This window comes from Natator depressus, chromosome 3, assembly GCF_965152275.1.
Source record: "Natator depressus isolate rNatDep1 chromosome 3, rNatDep2.hap1, whole genome shotgun sequence".
Taxonomy (NCBI): domain Eukaryota; kingdom Metazoa; phylum Chordata; order Testudines; family Cheloniidae; genus Natator; species Natator depressus.
The window spans coordinates 135,206,673-135,226,500 of NC_134236.1; the positions used below are offsets into that span (position 1 = coordinate 135,206,673).

Genomic DNA, 19,828 nt, shown 5'->3' on the forward strand with positions numbered 1-19,828 from the left:
GCAAAGTCGGCTATTTGGAAGTTTTGGAGACTCGGAGCTATAATACAACTCTCACTGTGGTCAGTCTGGAGCAGGGGACCTCAATGCTAGAGAGGGTTAATTGAGCCACAGGTACTGTAGGAGGTATCACCCAAAACCTTTGGGTTCTGTCCTTAGCAGCAGCTGGAGGAGGGAATGGGGGTGAATGTTGGTTCTCTGCAGCTCCTGAGCCCCAACCAGTTTGCAAACCTTAGTGTGGTCAGCCTGGGGCAGAATATCTTCAGCTGCAGCAGGCTCGTGGCAGAGAGCCGCACTCTGTAGATGCGAACCAGGAAGGGAGGAAGTAGGGGAGCCATTTCAGATTTTGGTAGGGGAGGGCAAGTTTAACTGTGATTTCAGGGGCTGCTTAGGCACCTGAAAACTATTTTTTTAGCAGATAATAACTAAGAAATTAGCTGTCAGGAGCACTGTATCTAATTTCTGTATAAAGAAATTTTTTATATAATACACACACACACCAATCAAAAACACATTTGGTACTTTGTACACTGTCTTACATAGAGATAAAATCTGCTTCCTTTCTTTAACAGACATACTGTTACTAGTGGGAGAGTAGTACCATTGTTGCCAGTGTTTCTTTGTTGTGGTGTTTTTGTTTTTGCTTTAAACCAGGAATAAATGCAATTTTTATTTTTTCAGTGTTGGCTTAAACTGTGCATTAGGGGCAGTGGAAATGAGGCCCTTCATTGAAACAATTGGGAAATGTACGACGGCCTACATCATCTGTTATCCCAATGCAGGTGTGTGTTGTGTGCGTGTGTGTACACGCAAAGGGAATTAGTCCAGCCTTTCCATACCACTAGAATTAATACACCAGGTAGATAATTTACAGGTCAGTCACAGTGTACACAATGTAGTAGCTCATCATCTTCACTCCATTTTTTTTGTTGTATTTCAGCACCCCAAAAAAGCTGCTATTGGCCTGAAGCTTGTATAGTGTGAATTATTTGATCATTCTCATTAAAGGGTGTATCTCGAAGTTTGACTGAGCCGCTATACCTATCCACTTCAGTCGGAGCAGTTTCAGGTGCATGGTGGATAATTTAAATCTTTTTGGGGCTCAATCTTGCAACCTTTACTCTTCTGAGTAGTCCCAATGAAGTCATTCAAGCTACTTGTTTTAGTAAGGGCTACTTATGTGAATAAAGTTTGAAGGATCAGGCTCTTTTATTGCCCCAAGCAGCTTTAAGCAAACATTTTCTGTGAAAGAGAAGTAGGGATGGATGGGGAAATAAACCTCCGTTACCCAAAACTCCTTTGGTAACATGTATGTAAACTGATTTTATTTTCTAGCAGCTCAAGTATCTGATATTCTAGCAGTTTGCTCCAAAACTTTTCTTTATTCTTTTACTATCCAAAATTTTATTTCCCCCTTAGAGACAGGATTTGATGCCTGGAAAAGAAAATAATTACTCTGAAAAGCAAGTAGTTTAAGGCCAGGTCAGACTACTACTCGCAACTCTGTAATTAAGAAAAGACTAATACATTTTTTATTTATTAGAAGTGTAGCAACTGCTCAGTTGAAAGGAAATGATGCCACTTTAACAGCACTCAGTAGCTATAGTAGCATAGGTGTTAGGTTAAAGGAAATAATTCCTTTAAAAACAACCCCCAAAACTTTCTTCCTACCTTACTGCATTCCACTTTCCAACTATTTAGGAAATAAATGTCATGACTACTGTGAGTTAGAAAAACATTTAGAATTTAACATTTTAAAAAAAATTAGTGGTAATGAGGAATCAGAAGTGAAGTCACCTTCAGGAGCAACTAATAATAACTCATTGAATGATCACAAGTGCAATAAGGGCATTTTAGTTCTACATGTGCAGCTGCTTTAAATGTCTCCTCTTTGTGCGGTTTAAGCACATTGTAATACTCTAAAAATATTTCTCAAGGTCTCCCCAATGCCTTTGGAGGTTACGACGAAACCCCTGAAGTGACTGCCAAGCATATAAAGGTAGGGAATATTTCTCATGAATGGGTTTTACGTGTCACAGTAATAGTAACATGGTTGTCTTCGCATTTACTTAATGTGGTCTTACTGTAGCACTTTGTTAATTGGTTCTCAGGCAAGTATCACCTGGGTATTTAGCTGGGGTCTCTTTTGTATGTTACAAACACCACTTTTCCCCAGCAGTTTATAACCAGTTTGTTGAATAGTGGCACTTGCTGACTCAGATCAGGAGAAACTTCTATTTAATGAATTTTGAAACCCTAAGTCATTCTGGCTTTTTTTCCCACCCATTAAGTTGCAGGAAGGTTGCTTAGCTTGTGAGATCTGCAAGCATTTGCACTCTTTCACTCTCTCACTCCTCCCTCTCTTTTTGGAAATAATTAATCACAAAAGAGGGTAAGCTAACTGTGAACATAAATCTCAGTGGGTGGGTGGGTTTTTTTTGTTTTTTGTTTTTTGTTTTTTTTTTCTCTCGAGTTTCTGTGCAGGAAACCTGCAGTGAGAAAGAAGCTCACTTAGGTAACACTAGCCTGTTAATGGTTTCCAGCCTTTTCCATCCTGGGACACCCCTCCCATCTAACAGAGATCTTATAGAGCAATAAAGGAAGGGCAGGGTGGTTACAACCCCCTGACAATTGATCATGACCCCCAGGTTGAGAAACCCTGGCCTGAGTTGGCAGGCAACACAAATTACAACAGTTGGAAATTTGGTTTCCAAGAGGATTTTCCCACTGATGGAGGAGGAAGCTAGCTACTGACTGTTAACTGTCAAGTAATCAAAATAAAAGTGAATTGAGTTTTGTATATTATCTTGTAATATACAAGTGCTTCAAAACAATTTGTAAAATAGGGAGTTAAGTACTGTGCATGCAAACTGAGCAGCCTTTATGCACTTGGCACTATCTCGCACAGTCATAGCCATTATAACCACTTTTGGGAGAGGAAGAGCTGTCCAGGACACCGGTTTTTCCATTGATCACTCTGCAAAGTGGTATTTGACCTTTGCTGTCCACCTGAGATTAGCAGAGGGGTGTGAGCTTTAAAGTGTCATCAGGAGGGCAGCATCTGAAGCAATGTGGAACATTTGGCTTTGTGTGTTGATTTACACTCACATTTGCAAATTTGGTCCACAGCTTTTAGGCCAGAGACAAGAGGGTTGCCATACTAGCAGCTGGGAGTGAATAAAGTGGAAGGAATAATAAATATTACGGGGAAATAATGGTACTGAAAACCAGAGGGGTAAAATTCAATGGACTACTTTGAGTTGGGTTTAATTCAGTAACATTGCTTCATTTTGGTTTTTTTTAGGGAGTTTTAGCTTGCTTGATATTTGGAGAATATAGATTTTCTTACCTTCGTTTTTGTGAATTGCCTGTTGTTGGATGCAGTTATTAACTTGAAACTAAATAGTCTTTTCCTTGCACACAGAGTTTTGCTTTGGATGGTTTGGTCAACATAGTTGGAGGTTGCTGTGGTACCACTCCAGCACATATCAGGTAACTTCACAGGTCATGTTAGTCTATTCAAATGCACAGGAAAGGAAAATGTCCCTGTTCCTCCAAACTGGAGTTCCATGATTTGGGTTAAGACCTCTTCACAAAAAGAATAGACAACCCACTTGAGATCAAGCTGCTGTAGCTTGTGGGCCAGACAGTGTTGTGCTCCTGCATTAGTGGCCTGTTATTGTAGGGACGGGAGGGTGGTAAAAACAAGTGTAATACACCTGGTCCCCTGTCTTGACTAAAACTGTTGCAGAATAAAACCCTGTGTTCTCCTTTCCCTTCCTCTGCTGTGCTGCTCCTGTAGCTTTTGTGGGATAATACCACAAAGCTGCTTTGAAGGGAAAAGGAAGAAAGAGACAAAGCCATGGCAAGGATCTGAGAGGGTTAAAATGACAGTCCCGTCTGGTCGAGAGAAATGTTTCAGTACAGCCTCACTAGAAATAGTAATTTGGAAGACATCCTTCCTGCATTTATTCCTTCAGTGTTCACAAGAGGCAGACCCCCCTCTCCCACAGGGATAGGGAAAAGCTAACCCTTCTGAGCCATCATTGCTCTGATGCCCTGTGTAAGTGTAGGAGGCGTGGCACGTTGCCCTTAGTTGATTGTGAAGCCAAGAGAGGGAAGACGGCCATGCTGTCATATTAGTTGTGTTCATCCTGGGTTGCCTCAGGGCCATTAGGAGAAGCATCCCAGCTCAGAGAGTTAGTGAAATCCATCCCTTATTGCTGCTACACAATAATCCATGTTCGAGAAGTCAGGATTTTGGATGGGAACCTCTGGGGCTGAGCAGTAGTGTGGAGAATCTCTCTGTCCACCCATAAGTAAGGCTAAGATTTTTGTCCTGGTTATTTGTAGTAAAAGTCACTGACAGGTCATGGGCAATAAATAAAATTTCATGGAAGCCATGACCTGTCTGTGACTTCTGTTGGTGCAGCTCCATGGTTTCTTCTGCCACCATGGTGGCTGGGAGCTGTGGGGTTCCCCCTCTCCCCCTGCGAGGCTGTTGCCGGAATCCTGAGGAGAGCCCCCTGAGGAGTCTGTTGCCTGTCAATTGTAACCCTGCCGGGGCCCCGCTGGCTGCCAGCTCTAGTCCCTTGGCCCCAGGGGCTGAAGCAGAAAATGTCATGGAGGTCTGTGGAAGTCACTGATTTGGTGACCTCCATGACATAAGCGTAGCCTTACCCATAAGTAAATGTGGGGGTGGTGATCTTCCATTTTGTATCTGATAGAAGTCTTTAGCTCCATACACTTACTACAATTTGGATATAACATATTTCTGAAGAACATTTATTTTTGCTTTTGGCTACACAAAATGAAATGTGTTACCCTTTGGCAGGGCTGAATTACAGAGGAGAGGGGTGTCTCTTCCTAGTACATTTCATTTGAATATTACACAGAGGATTTTGATTTTAATTTTAATTAAAAAATTATATTCTTAACTCCGGAGCTTTTTCTTGCCTCCTTCTGTTATTCAGGGAGATTGCTGAAGCAGTAAAAACATGTAAACCTCGCATTCCCCCCTCCTTCGTTTCAGAAGGGTATATGCTGCTGTCAGGTAAGAGAGAGCATAACAGCTTGAGACTTTCATCTTGTGACATGTACTGAGTTACTGCTCTCTAGAGACCAGAAAGGATGGGCGAGATCCCAACTACATAGCCAAATACACCAGCTTCTGAAAGTTGTGTATGCAGATCCAAAGTTCACAGCTTGGGCCCATCTTGAGTTACAGCTAAATAATTAGTGAAACTATCAACTTCATAATCGGTAGAAATGTCTCTTAGACCCGACCTACACTGGCCTCGGTCTTGTTTAATAATAGCCTATGTATTTTTCACCAATGGATCTCAAAGCACTTCGCACAAAAGGATAAGTATGCTTATCCCCTTGTGCAAATGGAGAAATTTAGGCTCAGAGAGGTGAGCTGATGTGCTGCAGGTCATGTGGGAGGTGAGTGGCAGAGCCAGAAATAGAAGCCGGGTCTCCTGATCCTAGGGAAATGCCCTGTTACTGGTTTGCTGCTGGTTCAGGTTTATAACACTGCTTGACTGGTGCGGATGGAATTAACCCATGGTAAATCTGAAACTAGAATGTGGGTTTTGAACACAGTTTGCCTCTATACACACCAGCTAGCCGAAACCCTCTATAAGCCTCTGGGCCGGCTCTCTAGCCAGGGGACCATATAACATTCACAACAGTAGCAAGATTTCAGTCCTGTCTCTTCAGTGTTGGGTTTGATTTCTCCAAACCAAAGCAATTCAGCATACATTAAACAAATTGGGTCTTGGCTTAGGGTCTGCAGTAGGAGCCTAACTGGTCCTTGTAGGTCTTACTCTCAACTGAGCTGCTGCTGCTTGTCCTTTTATCAAAGACATGCAGGATACTGCCTGATCTCTGGGTTCAGACCCATTGCTGGGGATGTAGCTAATTAGTCACAGACAGAGAGCAGACTCTTAAAGGTCCATACCACCTTATGTTTCCTGTGTAATGGGAACCTTGTTTGATATGTTTCTTAAATCCAGCTGTAAGGCCAATATACAGTATTTGTGGACAAAAGCTTCTAAATATTTTTTTAATTAATTGGGAAATTTTTAATTAGACAAATTAGCCATTGCCCTTGGGAGTCAGTAAGTAAGTTACTCATCATCCTTGTTGGACACACTTCCAAAGTGGTAGCAGAAGGATTTAATGTCACAGTATGAAGTCACATGAAGGCATTTGCATGTTTGGAAATAAGCCCTGTCTTCAGCATTATTAATTAATCTTATTGAGGAATTAATATTATATGCCATTTATCATTATTTTAACTTGTGGTGCTCATAAATTGGGACAGTGTTTTCAAGCTTGGATACAGTTAGTAGCTTAATTTTCAGAGGTGTCGAGCACCTTCTGGTTCCATTGACATGCTTCCATGTAAGCTGCATTTGATCGCTGTCTTTGAAACTCAAGCCAGTTAGGTGCCTAAAGTTAGGCACCTAAATTTGAAAATTACAGCTAGGGCTGGTTTATTACGTATGGTGTATAGTGCAACTACAAAGTTCTAAGGACCAACCTTGCAGCCATTCCACTGCAAAACCCCATTGGTGTTGATGGGGAGGGATGTGCCCAGAAGAACTACAAGATCAGGATGCTAGAGATACCTGAGGGTGTGGCTGTGTAGAGTTCCTTTCTTCTAGAGGTTGTCTCCTATCAGCATACGCGTGCGATGGCCCACCTGCACCAGTATTTTCTGACCCTTTGTCTACATTGTAAAGGAGATACAGCTGCTAGAGCCTGCAATTAAAAATTTTGCTGTTGAAAGAGATTTTGTCCATTGCCATGACAATTTTGCGGACGAAATGATGTATTTCCAATTTCAGCTTGATAAATTGAGGGATCCACATTCCCAGAGATAAACCTGGTCTTATCTCTTGGACTGACAATAAATTGCTTATTCTCTACAATGTTTCCATTTTTTCCCTGCATTTTTACAAATGTTTTCTAAAATGTCCCTTTAAGGTCTTGAGCCCTTCAGGATTGGCCCATACACCAACTTCGTTAACATTGGTGAACGTTGCAATGTGGCAGGATCAAAGAAGTTTGCTAAGCTCATCATGGCAGGCAACTATGAAGTGAGCATCCCATTTAAGTTAGGCTTCTAACACTACTTTTTCTAAACAATTATATGGTTACAGTATTTTTCCATTGCATTGTATTACTAGTTACTTATTAGGTCTACATATAGCCCTCCTCCCACGCCAGCTATAGGAAGGTAAAATCTCCTCTTTAGTTTTCCTGTTTTTTCTCATTGCTCTTCCTTACTTAGGTTCCTGGCTGAGCATAATAGCTGTTGATGAATCCACAGTTAGGGTTTTGCCAAGTTCTTTGTTAGCTAGTGTTATTGAAAGGTCTGTTTCTCCTTTAATACTAGCTATATAACCAGGGAGAAAATAGAAAGAAAATAAATATTTATTGATTTGTGCTGTATCTTCAGCAGTCTGGAGCTAGAGATTGAAAGGGGGAGGGGGAGCAGAAGGGGAGGGATGGGGCGGTTTATAGGAAAGGTGCCCAAGAAAAGTTGGTCACTACAACTTAGAACAGTGCCAGCTCAAAATGAAAAGACAGAGGGGCAGATCCTCAGCTGGTGTAAATGTCATAGCTCCGTTGAGGCAAATGGCAGTATGGTACTTTATACCACCTGAAGATTTGCCCCCAAAGTAAGTTGTTCTATTTCATACCATTGAGATAAGAGCTTTGGTTGGAGTGAGACCTCCTAAAATGTAGCAGCTGAGTCTGGCATGAGATGAGGAAAACTGAACCACAGTTTGTTGGGGCTGCGAGCAATAGAAAGGTGGTTTGGTTTGGTTTTCCGCCCCCCAGATCAATCAAGTGACAAAAACAAAGCAAACAGACATAAGCATTCAAATAACGGAAGGAGGACTCTAATATTCCCCTCCTAACACACACATTGTTTTGCAGCTTAATAAACAAGGGAACAGCCTCCAATAATGAAGTACATACGGTATGTCTACACAGCGAAGAAAAACCCACGGCTGGCCTGCTCGAGCTTGTGCGGCTCAGACTGTGGAGCTGTTTCATTGCTGTGTAGACTTCTGGGCTCGGGCTGGAGTGTGAGCTCTGGGACCCTCCCACCCTGCAGTGTTCTAGTGCCCAGGCTCCAGCCCAAGCCCAGAAGTCTACACAGCAAAGAAACATCCTCACAGCCTGAGCCCCGTGAGCCCGAGCCAGCTGGCACAGACCAGCTGCTGGTTTTTCTTTGCTGTGTAGATCTACCCTTAGAGGCTAAGAAGATTTTAGTTTGTGACTTACAGGTCCTTACTGTAGTCCATTCTAGGAGGCTATTTTCCTGTAATCATTTACCATTAAAATTGGTTGTGACCATGTAAAGCTTTGATCTTTTCAGTAAAATCCATTGCTAACTGTGTTTTAAAATTGAAGGCACTAATAGGCCATTGTGACTAAATCATCACATTTTTGCAGACCAAATAACAGCTTTGCAGTACTAATGATTTCTGGGTAGGTATATTCATAGATTCCCAGGCCAGAAGGGACCATTGTGATCATCTAGTCTGACCTCCTGTATAACACAGGTCATAGAACTTCCCCAAAATAATTCCTAGAGAATCTCTCTTTTAGAAAAATATCCAATCTTGGTTTAAAAATTGTCAGTGAGGGAGAATCCATCATGACTCTAAATTGTTCTGATAGTTAAAATTTACGCCTTATTTCCGGTCTGAATTTGTCTAGCTCCAACTTCTAGCCATTGGATTGGTTAGACCTTTCTCTGCTAGATTGAAGAGCCCATTATTATGTATTTGTTCCCCATCTACATACTTACACTGTAATCAAGTCACCCCTTAACCTTCTCTTTTTGTTCAGATAAATAGATTGAGCTCTGAGTCTGTCACTATAAGTCATGTTTTCTATTCCTTTAATAATTCTTGTGGCTCTCCTCTGAACATTCTCCAGTTTATCCACATCCTTCTTGAACTGTGGACGCCAGAGCAGGACACAGTATTCTAGCAGCATTCGCACTCATGCCAAGTATAGAGGTAAAACAACCTCTCTACTCCTTGAGATTCTCCTGTTTTTTTGCATCCCCGGATCACATTAGCTCTTTTGGCCACAGCTGATCACACTGACAGCTCATGCTCAGCTGATTATCCACTCTCCCCAAAATCTTTCAGTTTCCCTGCTTCTCAGGATAGTCTCCCATCCTGTAAGTATGACCTACGTTCTTTGTTCCCAGATGTATACATTCACATTTAGCTGTGTTGAAATGTATATTGTTTGCTTGCGTCCATTTTACCAAGTGATCCAAATTGCACTGAATCAGTGACCTGTATTTTTCATTATTTACCACTCCCCAAATTTTTGTGTCATAGAATCATAGGATTGGAAGGGACCTTGAGAGGTCATCTAGTCCAGTCCCCTGCACTCATGGCAGGACTAAGTATTATCTAAACTTTTCCTGACAGGTGTTTGTCTAACCTGCTCTTAAAAATCTCCAATGATGGCGATTCCAAAACCTCCCTAGGCAATTTATTCCAGTGCTTAACCACCCTGGCAGTTAGGAAGTTTTTCCTAATGTCCAACCTAAACCTCTCTTGTTGCAATTTAAGCCCATTGCTTCTTGTCCTATCCTCAGAGGATAAGAACAACAATTTTTCACCCTCCTCCTTGCAATAACCTTTTAAGTACTTGAAAACTGTTAAGTCCCCTGTCAGTCTTCTCTTTTCCAGACTAAGCAAACCCAATTTTTTCAATCTTCTCTCATAGGTCATGTTTTCTAGACCTTTAATCATTTTTGTTGTTCTTTGGACTCTCTCCAATTTGTCCCCATCTTTCCTGAAATGTGGCGCCCAGAACTGGACACAGTACTTGAGTTTAGGCCTAATCAGCGCAGAGTAGAATGGAAGAATTAACTTCTTGTGTCTTGCTTACAACACTCCTGCTAATACATCCCAGAATGATGTTCTCTTTTTTTGTGACAGCATTACACTGTTGACTCATATTTAGCTTGTAGTCCACTCTGACCCCCAGATCCCTTTCTGCAGTACTCCTTCCTAGGCAGTCATTTCCCATTTTGTGTGTGTGCAACTGATTTGTTCCTTCCTAAACGGAGTACGCTTCCACTTGCTGGATCTTGAGAGGTATCTTCCACAGTTTCCAAATGGAGGACCTGGTATCCATATGAAACTTAAGCTTGTGTGGAATTTCTTCTGGTCCTCTTTTCTCTGGTGGCCACAGGCTGCCTATTCTCATCTATCTCCAGCAATGTGGAATGCCACTGAGCTCTTGCCTCTGGTGGTTATGAACTGCCAGGACTCCTCGCTGACTTTCTCTCCAATTCTTTGGTGGCCAGTTCTATTCTTCTTTGATCCATTCTTCTTTCCCAAACCTGGCTATCTAGGAACTGCTCACCTTCTCCGATTCCCAGGAGCATTTCAACTTGCCCCTCCAAACTGCAAATCTTTTCTTCCAGCGCAGTCACCAACTTGCATTTAATGCACAGGAAATCTCTTTTGGCTTCAGGCAGAAAAGAGCATGTGGCCACACCTCCACCACTCTTCCATGTCTGGCCTCCTTAGTATTGCATGTAGAGTTGGAAGGAAAGCCTTTCTCACTCCCACTCTTAACTCCCTCTGAAATGCCTCTGTTTGTGGCTCTCAGGTTTGCCTAGCAAGTGACTTTTTATACAAAGTCTGCCTGTGTAGCTCAGCTCAGCTACATCCCTCACCCGTGAGAGCAATTAACCTCTGAGACTTCAAACAGCTGGGCTTCTCAAAGATCCAAGAGTTAGAGCCTCATGACCTTTTACAACACACTGATCGAAGCTCCAAGGATATGTGGGAGGACACCTACTTATCTTATGTCGACAAAGGAACCTTTATAAAACTAATCAGAGAAGGAGACGCTCTCATTTTGATAATCTACAACATAGGGTGAATTCAGAGAGCTTTGTTTGGGAAAGTGAAATAATGTCTCCACCATGACTAACTCATTTGTTCCTCTTATTCATTTTAAATCTCTCCATAGGAAGCTCTGAGTGTAGCCAAGGCCCAAGTTGAGATGGGAGCCCAGATTTTGGATATCAATATGGATGATGGAATGCTGGATGGGCCAAGTGCTATGGCCAGATTTTGTAACTTCATTGCTTCAGAACCTGACATTGCTAAGGTTGTACTTGATTCATCCCACAGCACATTCAATCAGATTTCTGTTGATATGTGAATCATATTTTGGTAAAATGTTGATACAGACTGTCATGTTTAGTAAACAGGAAGTGTGCGTGTTCAGTTATCCTGCACTAGTTTTGTGATGGGAAAGCCACAGGCATCAGAATTTTGGGTTCTTTCCTTCCCTTTAGAATAGTGTCACGTGTGCTGAGTGGCATGCAGCAGAATGGCCTCCCACAGAAACACAGGTTTTAAGCACACTCCTTCTGAGCTGCGTTGTCTTTTATTGCCAACTCAAAGGCATGCTGCATTTTTTCTTTGGTTGGCAGAGCAGAATATCAAGTCCTTTTTAAAACCACTATGCACAATATAAACTAGCAGTAAAGTGCTGTGCTTAGCAGTGTTCTCATACGTAAATCTCATCTGTCTGCAGAACAAGGGTCCAGAGTTCACTGTAGATATAGGAAGGTTCTCCCACATGATACTAAAACCTGCTGATGCCAAGGAATTTGGCTTTCTAAAAACCAATACTTGCATGCCGGAAGATAAGCAGGGGAGGAGAGCAGGGAAGAGAGAGATCTCTGTATAATGTGCATGTTATGGAGGCACCAGAGCAGCTCTGTATTTAGAGTTGCATTGAGATTTGCACTGAAAGCAAGTATTCTGGGTGCTATTTTGTTGGTAGATTTCTCCTGTTTTTTATTCCTATCCTTAAGCAGGCTTGAAAACCTGATGAATTTTGTTTGCTTTTCCAGCCTTTTGTTTAAGTTGGTGGATGGTTCTCAGGGAAAATTTGCTGCTAATTTGCACGTCCCCTCTTTATCTTTCTGCTGGGTACAGGTGCCGTTATGCATCGATTCTTCAAATTTCTCTGTGATTGAAGCTGGCTTGAAGTGTTGCCAAGGGAAATGCATTGTGAACAGCATCAGCCTGAAGGAAGGTGAAGATGATTTCCTGGAAAAAGCAAGAAGGATTAAGTTGTACGGGGCAGCTGTGGTGGTCATGGCTTTTGATGAAGTGGGTCAAGTGAGTGTCACTTTCTTATTATGTGACAGATTTCACTTTTTGAGATGACCGGCACCCTATTCCCATAGGAGGAGGAGGAGGTAAAGTGGCTGTGTAGTTAGGGTCAAATACGATTAGAGGCCTATACAATCTTAGTGACACCTTCTTCCTCCCCCACCCCCCAATCTAGAGACATTTTTGACCTGTTGGCCTGATTGTGTTGAGATAGCACTATATCCATGTGGGTAGTCTATTTGAAACAACTGGATGGATTGAATTGAATATACCACTCCTATAAGACTAAGAGTGACAGAATCAGACCTGAGCCATATAGAGCAGCCCCAGGCCCCATCATAAGAGGCCAAGGTCTGCCAGTAGTAGCAGCAGTATTGGTGTGCCACAAGGCTATGCCATCTGTACTAGATGATGATTGTGGCAGTGGAGTAGGCAGGAATTTTATAGCAGAGAGATAAAATTTCTGTTAAATTCTATAGTTCTTTTCCAGTTTAGGTTTCTAGTTCAGAAACTGATTGGCATATGGATCAGAGAGAGAACTAAGCTCAGATCTATTTGTGAATTAGTTTTGTTCTTGCCAGAGCTGTCTTAAGTTTTGCTGCAATGCTGGAAATGGGGCCCATACCGGAACCGTGGAGTCTCTCTCTCGATCTAACCTACTTCCTTTCTCTAATGGACTGAACCAAGACCCCTCAGATCTGAACATGCCTAAACTTGGACTTTATAAACTCAAAATCTCATCTTTCCCAAGTTCATGGTGTTCGAATTGGTAACTCTGATTCATGAGAGACCTGCCAACTTAGCTCTGGAGCTTTGGTTCCATCCTATCTCTTGTGTTACACAGCAGAAATGCTTTCTTTTCATACCCCTTCTTTTATTTTTCCAGGCCACAGAAACGGAAACTAAAATTGCAGTGTGCACCAGAGCTTACCACCTCCTTGTGAAGAAAGTGGGCTTCAATCCAAACGATATGATTTTTGACCCCAATATTCTGACCATAGGGACTGGAATGGAAGAACATAACCTGTATGCAATTAACTTCATCAGTGCAGCTAAAACCATAAAAGTGAGGGTTTTTTTGGCTGTTGCTGTTTTTTGTTTTTTGTTTTTTTATTATAACTTCATGCAGATCTACTTAAAAAATCCCCAGTGCTTCACAATAATTTACTACTTAAATTAATAATAGTGGACTACTCCTGTGAACTGCAGTAGTTTCTCAACACTGCTATGCTTCCAATAGGAAACATTATACATTATGTAGTGCTTTCAATTTAGCTCAGTCCATAAACTGTACCATAAATATATTGGTATTAATGAAATGAAGTAACGTTCATAAAATGTCAGCGCACTGGCCAAAAGGCCCCACTCAAGACATGTGAAAGCTGACTTGTTTAATTAAGTTCAATTATTGTGACTGGATTAGGTCAGGTTTTTGTCTATGCTATAACGTAAGACTTTCTTTACTTTTTGTTTAGTCACAGTACACCTGTTGGGACACCCAGAAATAAAGGGCATCACTTGTATAAAGCCATGTCACCCATTCTACTGTTACATTTGAGGGGGCAATGTGATGGGTTCTATTTGTTGCCAGCCCTTGCAAACAGATTCTATTTGAGATATTTTCTGGGAGATGAGCAGGCAACACCCTGTCCTATCTCTGTCCAGGATCAGTTGAACTCAGAAAGCCTTTCCAGTCACCAGATGAGATTTTTGGATTCCAAGCTAGCCCAGTGTATTCCTGTGGCATGACTCTAGCGTTGCGTGTTAAGGCACTTTTGGCAGCGGAAGCACTGAGAATGGAGGAGCTCTTCCAGGTCTGGTTGTTATAGGATGTAGAGGTGGATTAGTTGTCCACCTTTCCAGAAGAGGGCTGTCAGCTGCTCCCTAAAAAACACAATTCAAGTTAAGTGTGTGTATGTGTGTGAAGTGGGGACACAGGCCTGCTGAGAGAAGGCAGGCGGATGCTGGGTATGTAAGTAGCAGGGCAATGATTGATTCCCTTTGGGAAGACAATGATTTGGAGGGTCCTTTATTTCTACACTTCCATAGTCTGAGCTGCTCAGAACCACAGTTGCCCAAAACCTGACCCAGATATTTAACAATCACAAAATAATTCCAAAACCAGGGATAACCTTGGAAGTGTTGGCAGTCAACAGATGTGCGTGTTCTGGGCGATGGGTGACTTGCAGGTTTAAACTAGAAGAAATTGTGGATTCTTTGTATTTTGAAGTCTTTAAATTATGATTTGAGGTCTTCAGTAACTCAGCCAGAGGTTAGGGGTCTATTACAGGAGTGCGTGGATGAGGTTCTGTGGCCTGCAATGTGCAGGAGGTCAGACTAGATGATCATGCTGGTCTCTTCTGGCCTTAGTCTGAGAGTTTCTCAGTTTTAAGGAATTAATGAATTCATCCGTATCAGAGATGCATGGTAATTGCCCCCAAAATGCTATTTGACCCATTAACTTTTTGTCCTAAGTGCTAATCCCATAAACATCAGAGTTCTGATTTCAGGGAACTACAGAGGAGTTCTCTGAGGCAGAGTGGGAAGAGATCTCCATTGCATTCACTACAGTCAGGTGTTGATTGCTAGTAGGGCTTGTTGAGGAGTAGTAGGGATGTGACTCACCGTACCTCCGCAAAGCAGTCTATTCACAGATCCACTGGCCATGTCACTATCTTCCTCCCTCTCCTCTAGTAAACTGTGGAAGCCTCCCACAGAGATTTCTCTGCAATGAGCAGAGGAGGCAGAATCCTCCTGCACAGGATGTCTGCTGCTTTTAGCCTCCCTGCTGCAAACCTTCAGCTTTGCAGCTACTTTTGGCCCTAGACCCTTGGGCCTTATTAATAGGGCTGCAGGTTTGTCATGGTGGTAAGTGTCATTGATACTGTGGTTTTTTTTTTTTTTCCCCCAGTTTGTCCTTTACTTCTTATTGTGGACAGGATTTTTCTGTGTGTCTGGGATTTTCTAGGGCAGGAGTAGCAGGGAACCTGGGCCATGGTATGGCCACTTTTCCAGCCACAACCCAGTTTGGGGCAAGCGATCTGGTGGTGCTAGGGCTGGAGTGGGGGCATTGTAGGAAACAGGCCCTGCTTGCATGCTATGACGAGAGCCAACAGACCAGAGGGCAGAGCTGGACCAGCCCCGCAGGATAGGAGCCACCACTGCCGGGTGAGTGTGGGGTGGGCTTGTTCTGCAACCTCTTACCCTCTAGGGGCAGGACCCCACCCACTTTAAATGGTGCTCCTGTGACTTTACACCCCATTTACCCTCACCTTGTGACTTTTACTAAATTTACCCTGGCTGCTCTGTGAGTTTTGACTAAAAAATGCAGTGATAGCCCTTCTTCTTAATAAAAAAATCTAACAAACAGGATCCAGTTAATATTTGATGACAGATAATTAATTTACAATTTTTGTTGAGAAAGATAATCTGTGAGTTGTTACTATGTTGGATCCCTTTTTCTTCCTGGTTTCTTTGCTCAGTTTAAGGAAAAGTGAACATGTTAGTGTTGTAGAAAGCAGAAGTTGTCAGACTTTCATAGTGTGGAACACATCTTGAGAGAGCAGCTCCCCTCCTGTTTACTATTACGTGGAACACCCCTCCCAGTCACGATCCCATTCATAATAGCCCGTCATCCCTTTGAGAACCACACAAGTTGCTTATGTATTGCTAGGTTGGTTCTTCCTCTTTTTGTTTCCAGCTTCTTCTACAGACATTCAAGTTCTTCTCTGCAAGGAAGAGCCTGGATAACTGTAGAAGCAGTTGGAACCAAGGAGGGGAAGGGAGGTGCTATCATCATATGACTTGCTAACACCGCACAGACCTGGAACAAGTTCTTTGTGGATCATTAGTGCCTCTCCAACGGCTCTTTAGGAATCACTTCTGTAAAGTTTGACCATGCTGATATTTTGATCCTGTTGCTAGGAAACACTGCCAGGAGCTAAAATAAGTGGAGGCCTTTCCAATCTGTCCTTCTCCTTCCGGGGGATGGAAGCCATTCGAGAAGCAATGCACGGAGTTTTCCTGTATCATGCAATTAAGGTATGATGTGCTTTCCGACTACATTATTTGTGCTCCACAGATATGTGGTGTGAGGTTTTATGGATATTGTTGCTGATCTCTTTTCTGTACTCTCAGTACGGCATGGACATGGGGATAGTGAATGCAGGGAATCTTCCAGTGTATGATGATATTCACAAGGAACTTCTACAGCTGTGTGAGAATCTGATTTGGAATAAAGACCCAGATGCAACAGAGAAGCTTTTACATTATGCCCAGGTAACTTTCAGTGTTATGTCATTGTTAACCTTTTGTACAGAACCTAGGCTGTTGCATCTAAGTGCTGACACACCAGGTGAGATTAAAACACACATTTATGTAGCCTGTGACAGGGAGTAGTAGAAGCTGCCCAGTTGGTGTAAGCAGCTCCGTTATTAAAAGCAAATGGGAAAAAAACTGAACCAAATTGAATACGCTTACATCATGCCCTGAAGGTGCCTACCAAATCAGAGTCCTTCTGACTCCTAAGGAGAGCCTGTGGCAAACGTACCTTCTGTTGAGACTGTTTTGCCTCTGGAGCAGAATTTCATATTGCATTAGGGGCTGGGATCATCCCAGGAAGTGAAGAGGGCTCTTTCTTTTGCAACTCCAGCCCCTACATGTCTTTTTGGAGGACAGAGAGCATTTTGTATGTGCCTGAAAGGTGATCCGGTGGTAAAGGCGTTCTAGTGGGACTCAGATTTGCATTCAGGTGCCAGCTGTGCCAGAGTTCCTGTGTGTTCTTGGGCACGTCATTTAATCTCCCTCTCTTTCTCATCTCCCCATCTGTAAAAGGCGGCTAAAACTATCCGACCCCACAGGGGTGTTATGTTAATCAATGCATTTGTGAGAGACTGGTGATAGGGACCATATAAGTACCTATCTAAAGGAATATGAAAGATGCCAGATTAACAACCCTATAGACTTAAAGTGAAATTCTGGTCCCATTGAAACTGGTGTCAACCCTCCTGTGGATTTCCAAGTAAGTTACTAGGGCACATTATAGAATAATCCTAAACCAGACTGAAGAGCTATTTCGAATGACTGCAGGCTACACCCCTTATTAAAGATGAGGGGGACTATAGGATGTGTTATTGAAATGAATGGATTGTGTTTGGCCTGTAGGACACAACTATGTCCATGCCTGTATAATAACCAGGGCAGTAAATTTAAAATAAACAACAGGAAAACTTTTCTATCCATGTCATCCCTCGTCCTCATAGCACACACTTTATGTAAGACTTAATACTATTACTAAGGTTGTTTTGTACAATGCTTTTATTCTTTTAATACCAGTTGATTTACAAGTTCTTTCCTGGATGTGATGGTAAACTGTGGATATTTAAGGTATCTGCAGTTGCAGGGAGGAGAAAAAAAACAACTAGAGCTTTACAATGAAATAGCAGAGCCAAAGGGTGTGAAAAATAAAATAGTTTAAAAGCCAGGTTAACAAAGATATTCTGGAACCTAAACATTCAAATAGATGCTTTGGAAAATCTCACTAAGCACCGACGTGAGGTAGGCATCTAAATACCTTTGTAAATTTGGCCCGAAGTGGTGGTGGTGGAAGAACCAAAGGGGATTATTTTAAACCAGAAATATCTCTGTCCAGTAGGCTAAATGTCTTAATTTATGGTGGTGTCCCTTAATGTTAAAGGGAATTAATAGCCCAATCAATCCTATTCAACAGCCCTCAAGAGGGACCACGTAAGTGTTTCTGCAAGAGGCAGACTTTGAATGCAAATAGAGCATGAAAAGCAGTAACATGGTTGGGTAAAGCAGATGGGCTCTTTCTTCTGGTAAATCTTAAGAGCATGGAAAAATACAGTCTCAGTGTGTGAATTGTTACTGTTTCAGATATTGGACTCTCTACCCAGTTCTCAGGGTAGATGTGTTTATTGCAGAAGTTGGAACAGTCCCATGCTCTTTACCAAAAAGAGAGAATCTATCTATTCAGCACATCCCTAAAACCTGAATGAAAATTTAACATAAAATTCCAGTAGGGGATCTGTAGAAAATCCACAACTGACAGCTTTGAAATGTGGCCTGCACTGGAGATAGAAACTTTGGCTTGGGGTTTTTGTATGGCACTTTCTTAGAGCTTTGTATTCTGCTTCAGTAAAGCTTTTGGGTGAGATCAATCTTAGTGCAGGGGAACCATGCAGGACTGTGTGTACTAAAGCCCTTCCCTGAGTCTTCAGTGGTATATAAGGCCTTGTGCAGGCCCTGTGCATTGGAATGAATTTCACCCTTCAAAAATGTATTTCATGTGTGTTTCATTGATTTGGTGTGGCATGTGTAATTGCTTTGATTTCTGCTCTGCAGAGGGTATTTAACTGTTACTGGATACTGCACCCTGTAAGCCTACATATTTTCTTTATTCCTTCACGTCAACTGTAGAAATCCTTACAGTGCTAACATGCAGTGAGCATGGAAACTGCAACACCAGATCTGACTAAATCCATCTTTGGTATCCTGCCTCCAACAGCGCTTGAGTGAGGCAGCCTCCCTCCACCTCCCCTGCCTGTAGCAATGCACCTTGCCAGTTGTCCAGAGCTGCACACTGGGGGTGTGGGGGGGGGGGGGTGGAGATTTCCTCTTTGTCAGTCCCACCTCCCCTGGGGGATCAGGTTGCACCTGAAACATGAGATTCATTCATCTCTTGCATAGCTGCAATATTCTTAAGGTGAAATCTTGGCCCCATTGAAGTCAATGGGAGTGTTTCCATCCTTAGTGAAGATGGCTTTCCATCCTTAGTGTCCAGAATTATCCTACTGTAAAAATCCATTCATAGTGTGTGCTCCCACCCCCCACCCCCCCGCAGCAGCAAATTCTATACATTAATTACATGCTACATAATTGTGGGTAAAATTGATCCCATTACTGAAATGCATGGCCAGAGGTCCAGCACAAGGTTATTACTTTTTGCTCCTTTTTCATCCATCCAACCCCATTTCTCCTTCTACTATTTAAACTCTCTAGTTTACCACTTCCCTTTCAAAAGTCTTATCCACCCTGCCTCCCTCTTTTATTTGACTTCTTGTTTAATGTCTCTTCTGCCAAGTTTCTCTTTATTGGGGATTTCAGGGTGGGTGATGGCCTCCATGATGTACTCATCCTCTCTGTGCTTGACTCCCATAGCCTTCACCAATCTATAATCATTGTTGCCTTATCCTGGATCTCATCTACAGCAACATGTGATTTTCCCCTTTTCTAGTCTCCTCTTACTCTGACTTACACTGGCCACTGGTTATTTAAATGTTCTCTTCTCTCTTTCATCCCTCTGCAAATTGGAGTCTCGCTTCCCTCAAGCACCTTTATATCCATATAAATGTGCCATCCTCATCTGGCCTCTAGGTTATCTCTGTTTTTGACCCAGCTACTGTGCTATCTGCAGGGGAAATTGACACGGAGAGAACACCTGCTTGCTGTCTACATTACAGCTACCACTGTAGGTAACAGTGGGGCAGAAAAATGCTTCCAAGTTTCTGGTGTAGACAAGGCATTAAGGAGAGCACTTTGGATCTCTCATCTATAGAAAGAATAAAGTCAGCTGGAGCCAATCTAGTTTCCTCTGTGGATCATCCAAAAGGGTTGAG

At 42.5% G+C, this 19,828-nt stretch overlaps 1 protein-coding gene across 1 annotated transcript in view; it reads left to right on the top strand.

Annotated features, from left to right (window-relative positions):
* Window positions 1-19,828, top strand: part of MTR (5-methyltetrahydrofolate-homocysteine methyltransferase) — a 72,150-nt gene that overhangs the window by 22,467 nt on the left and 29,855 nt on the right. The window contains exons 9-18 of the mRNA XM_074948894.1: window positions 679-779; window positions 1,935-1,996; window positions 3,422-3,489; window positions 4,971-5,050; window positions 6,991-7,103; window positions 11,032-11,172; window positions 12,012-12,197; window positions 13,078-13,257; window positions 16,116-16,232; window positions 16,329-16,469. Of these exons, the coding sequence (XP_074804995.1) occupies window positions 679-779; window positions 1,935-1,996; window positions 3,422-3,489; window positions 4,971-5,050; window positions 6,991-7,103; window positions 11,032-11,172; window positions 12,012-12,197; window positions 13,078-13,257; window positions 16,116-16,232; window positions 16,329-16,469 (1,189 nt within the window). The remainder of the gene's footprint in view (window positions 1-678; window positions 780-1,934; window positions 1,997-3,421; window positions 3,490-4,970; window positions 5,051-6,990; window positions 7,104-11,031; window positions 11,173-12,011; window positions 12,198-13,077; window positions 13,258-16,115; window positions 16,233-16,328; window positions 16,470-19,828) is intronic.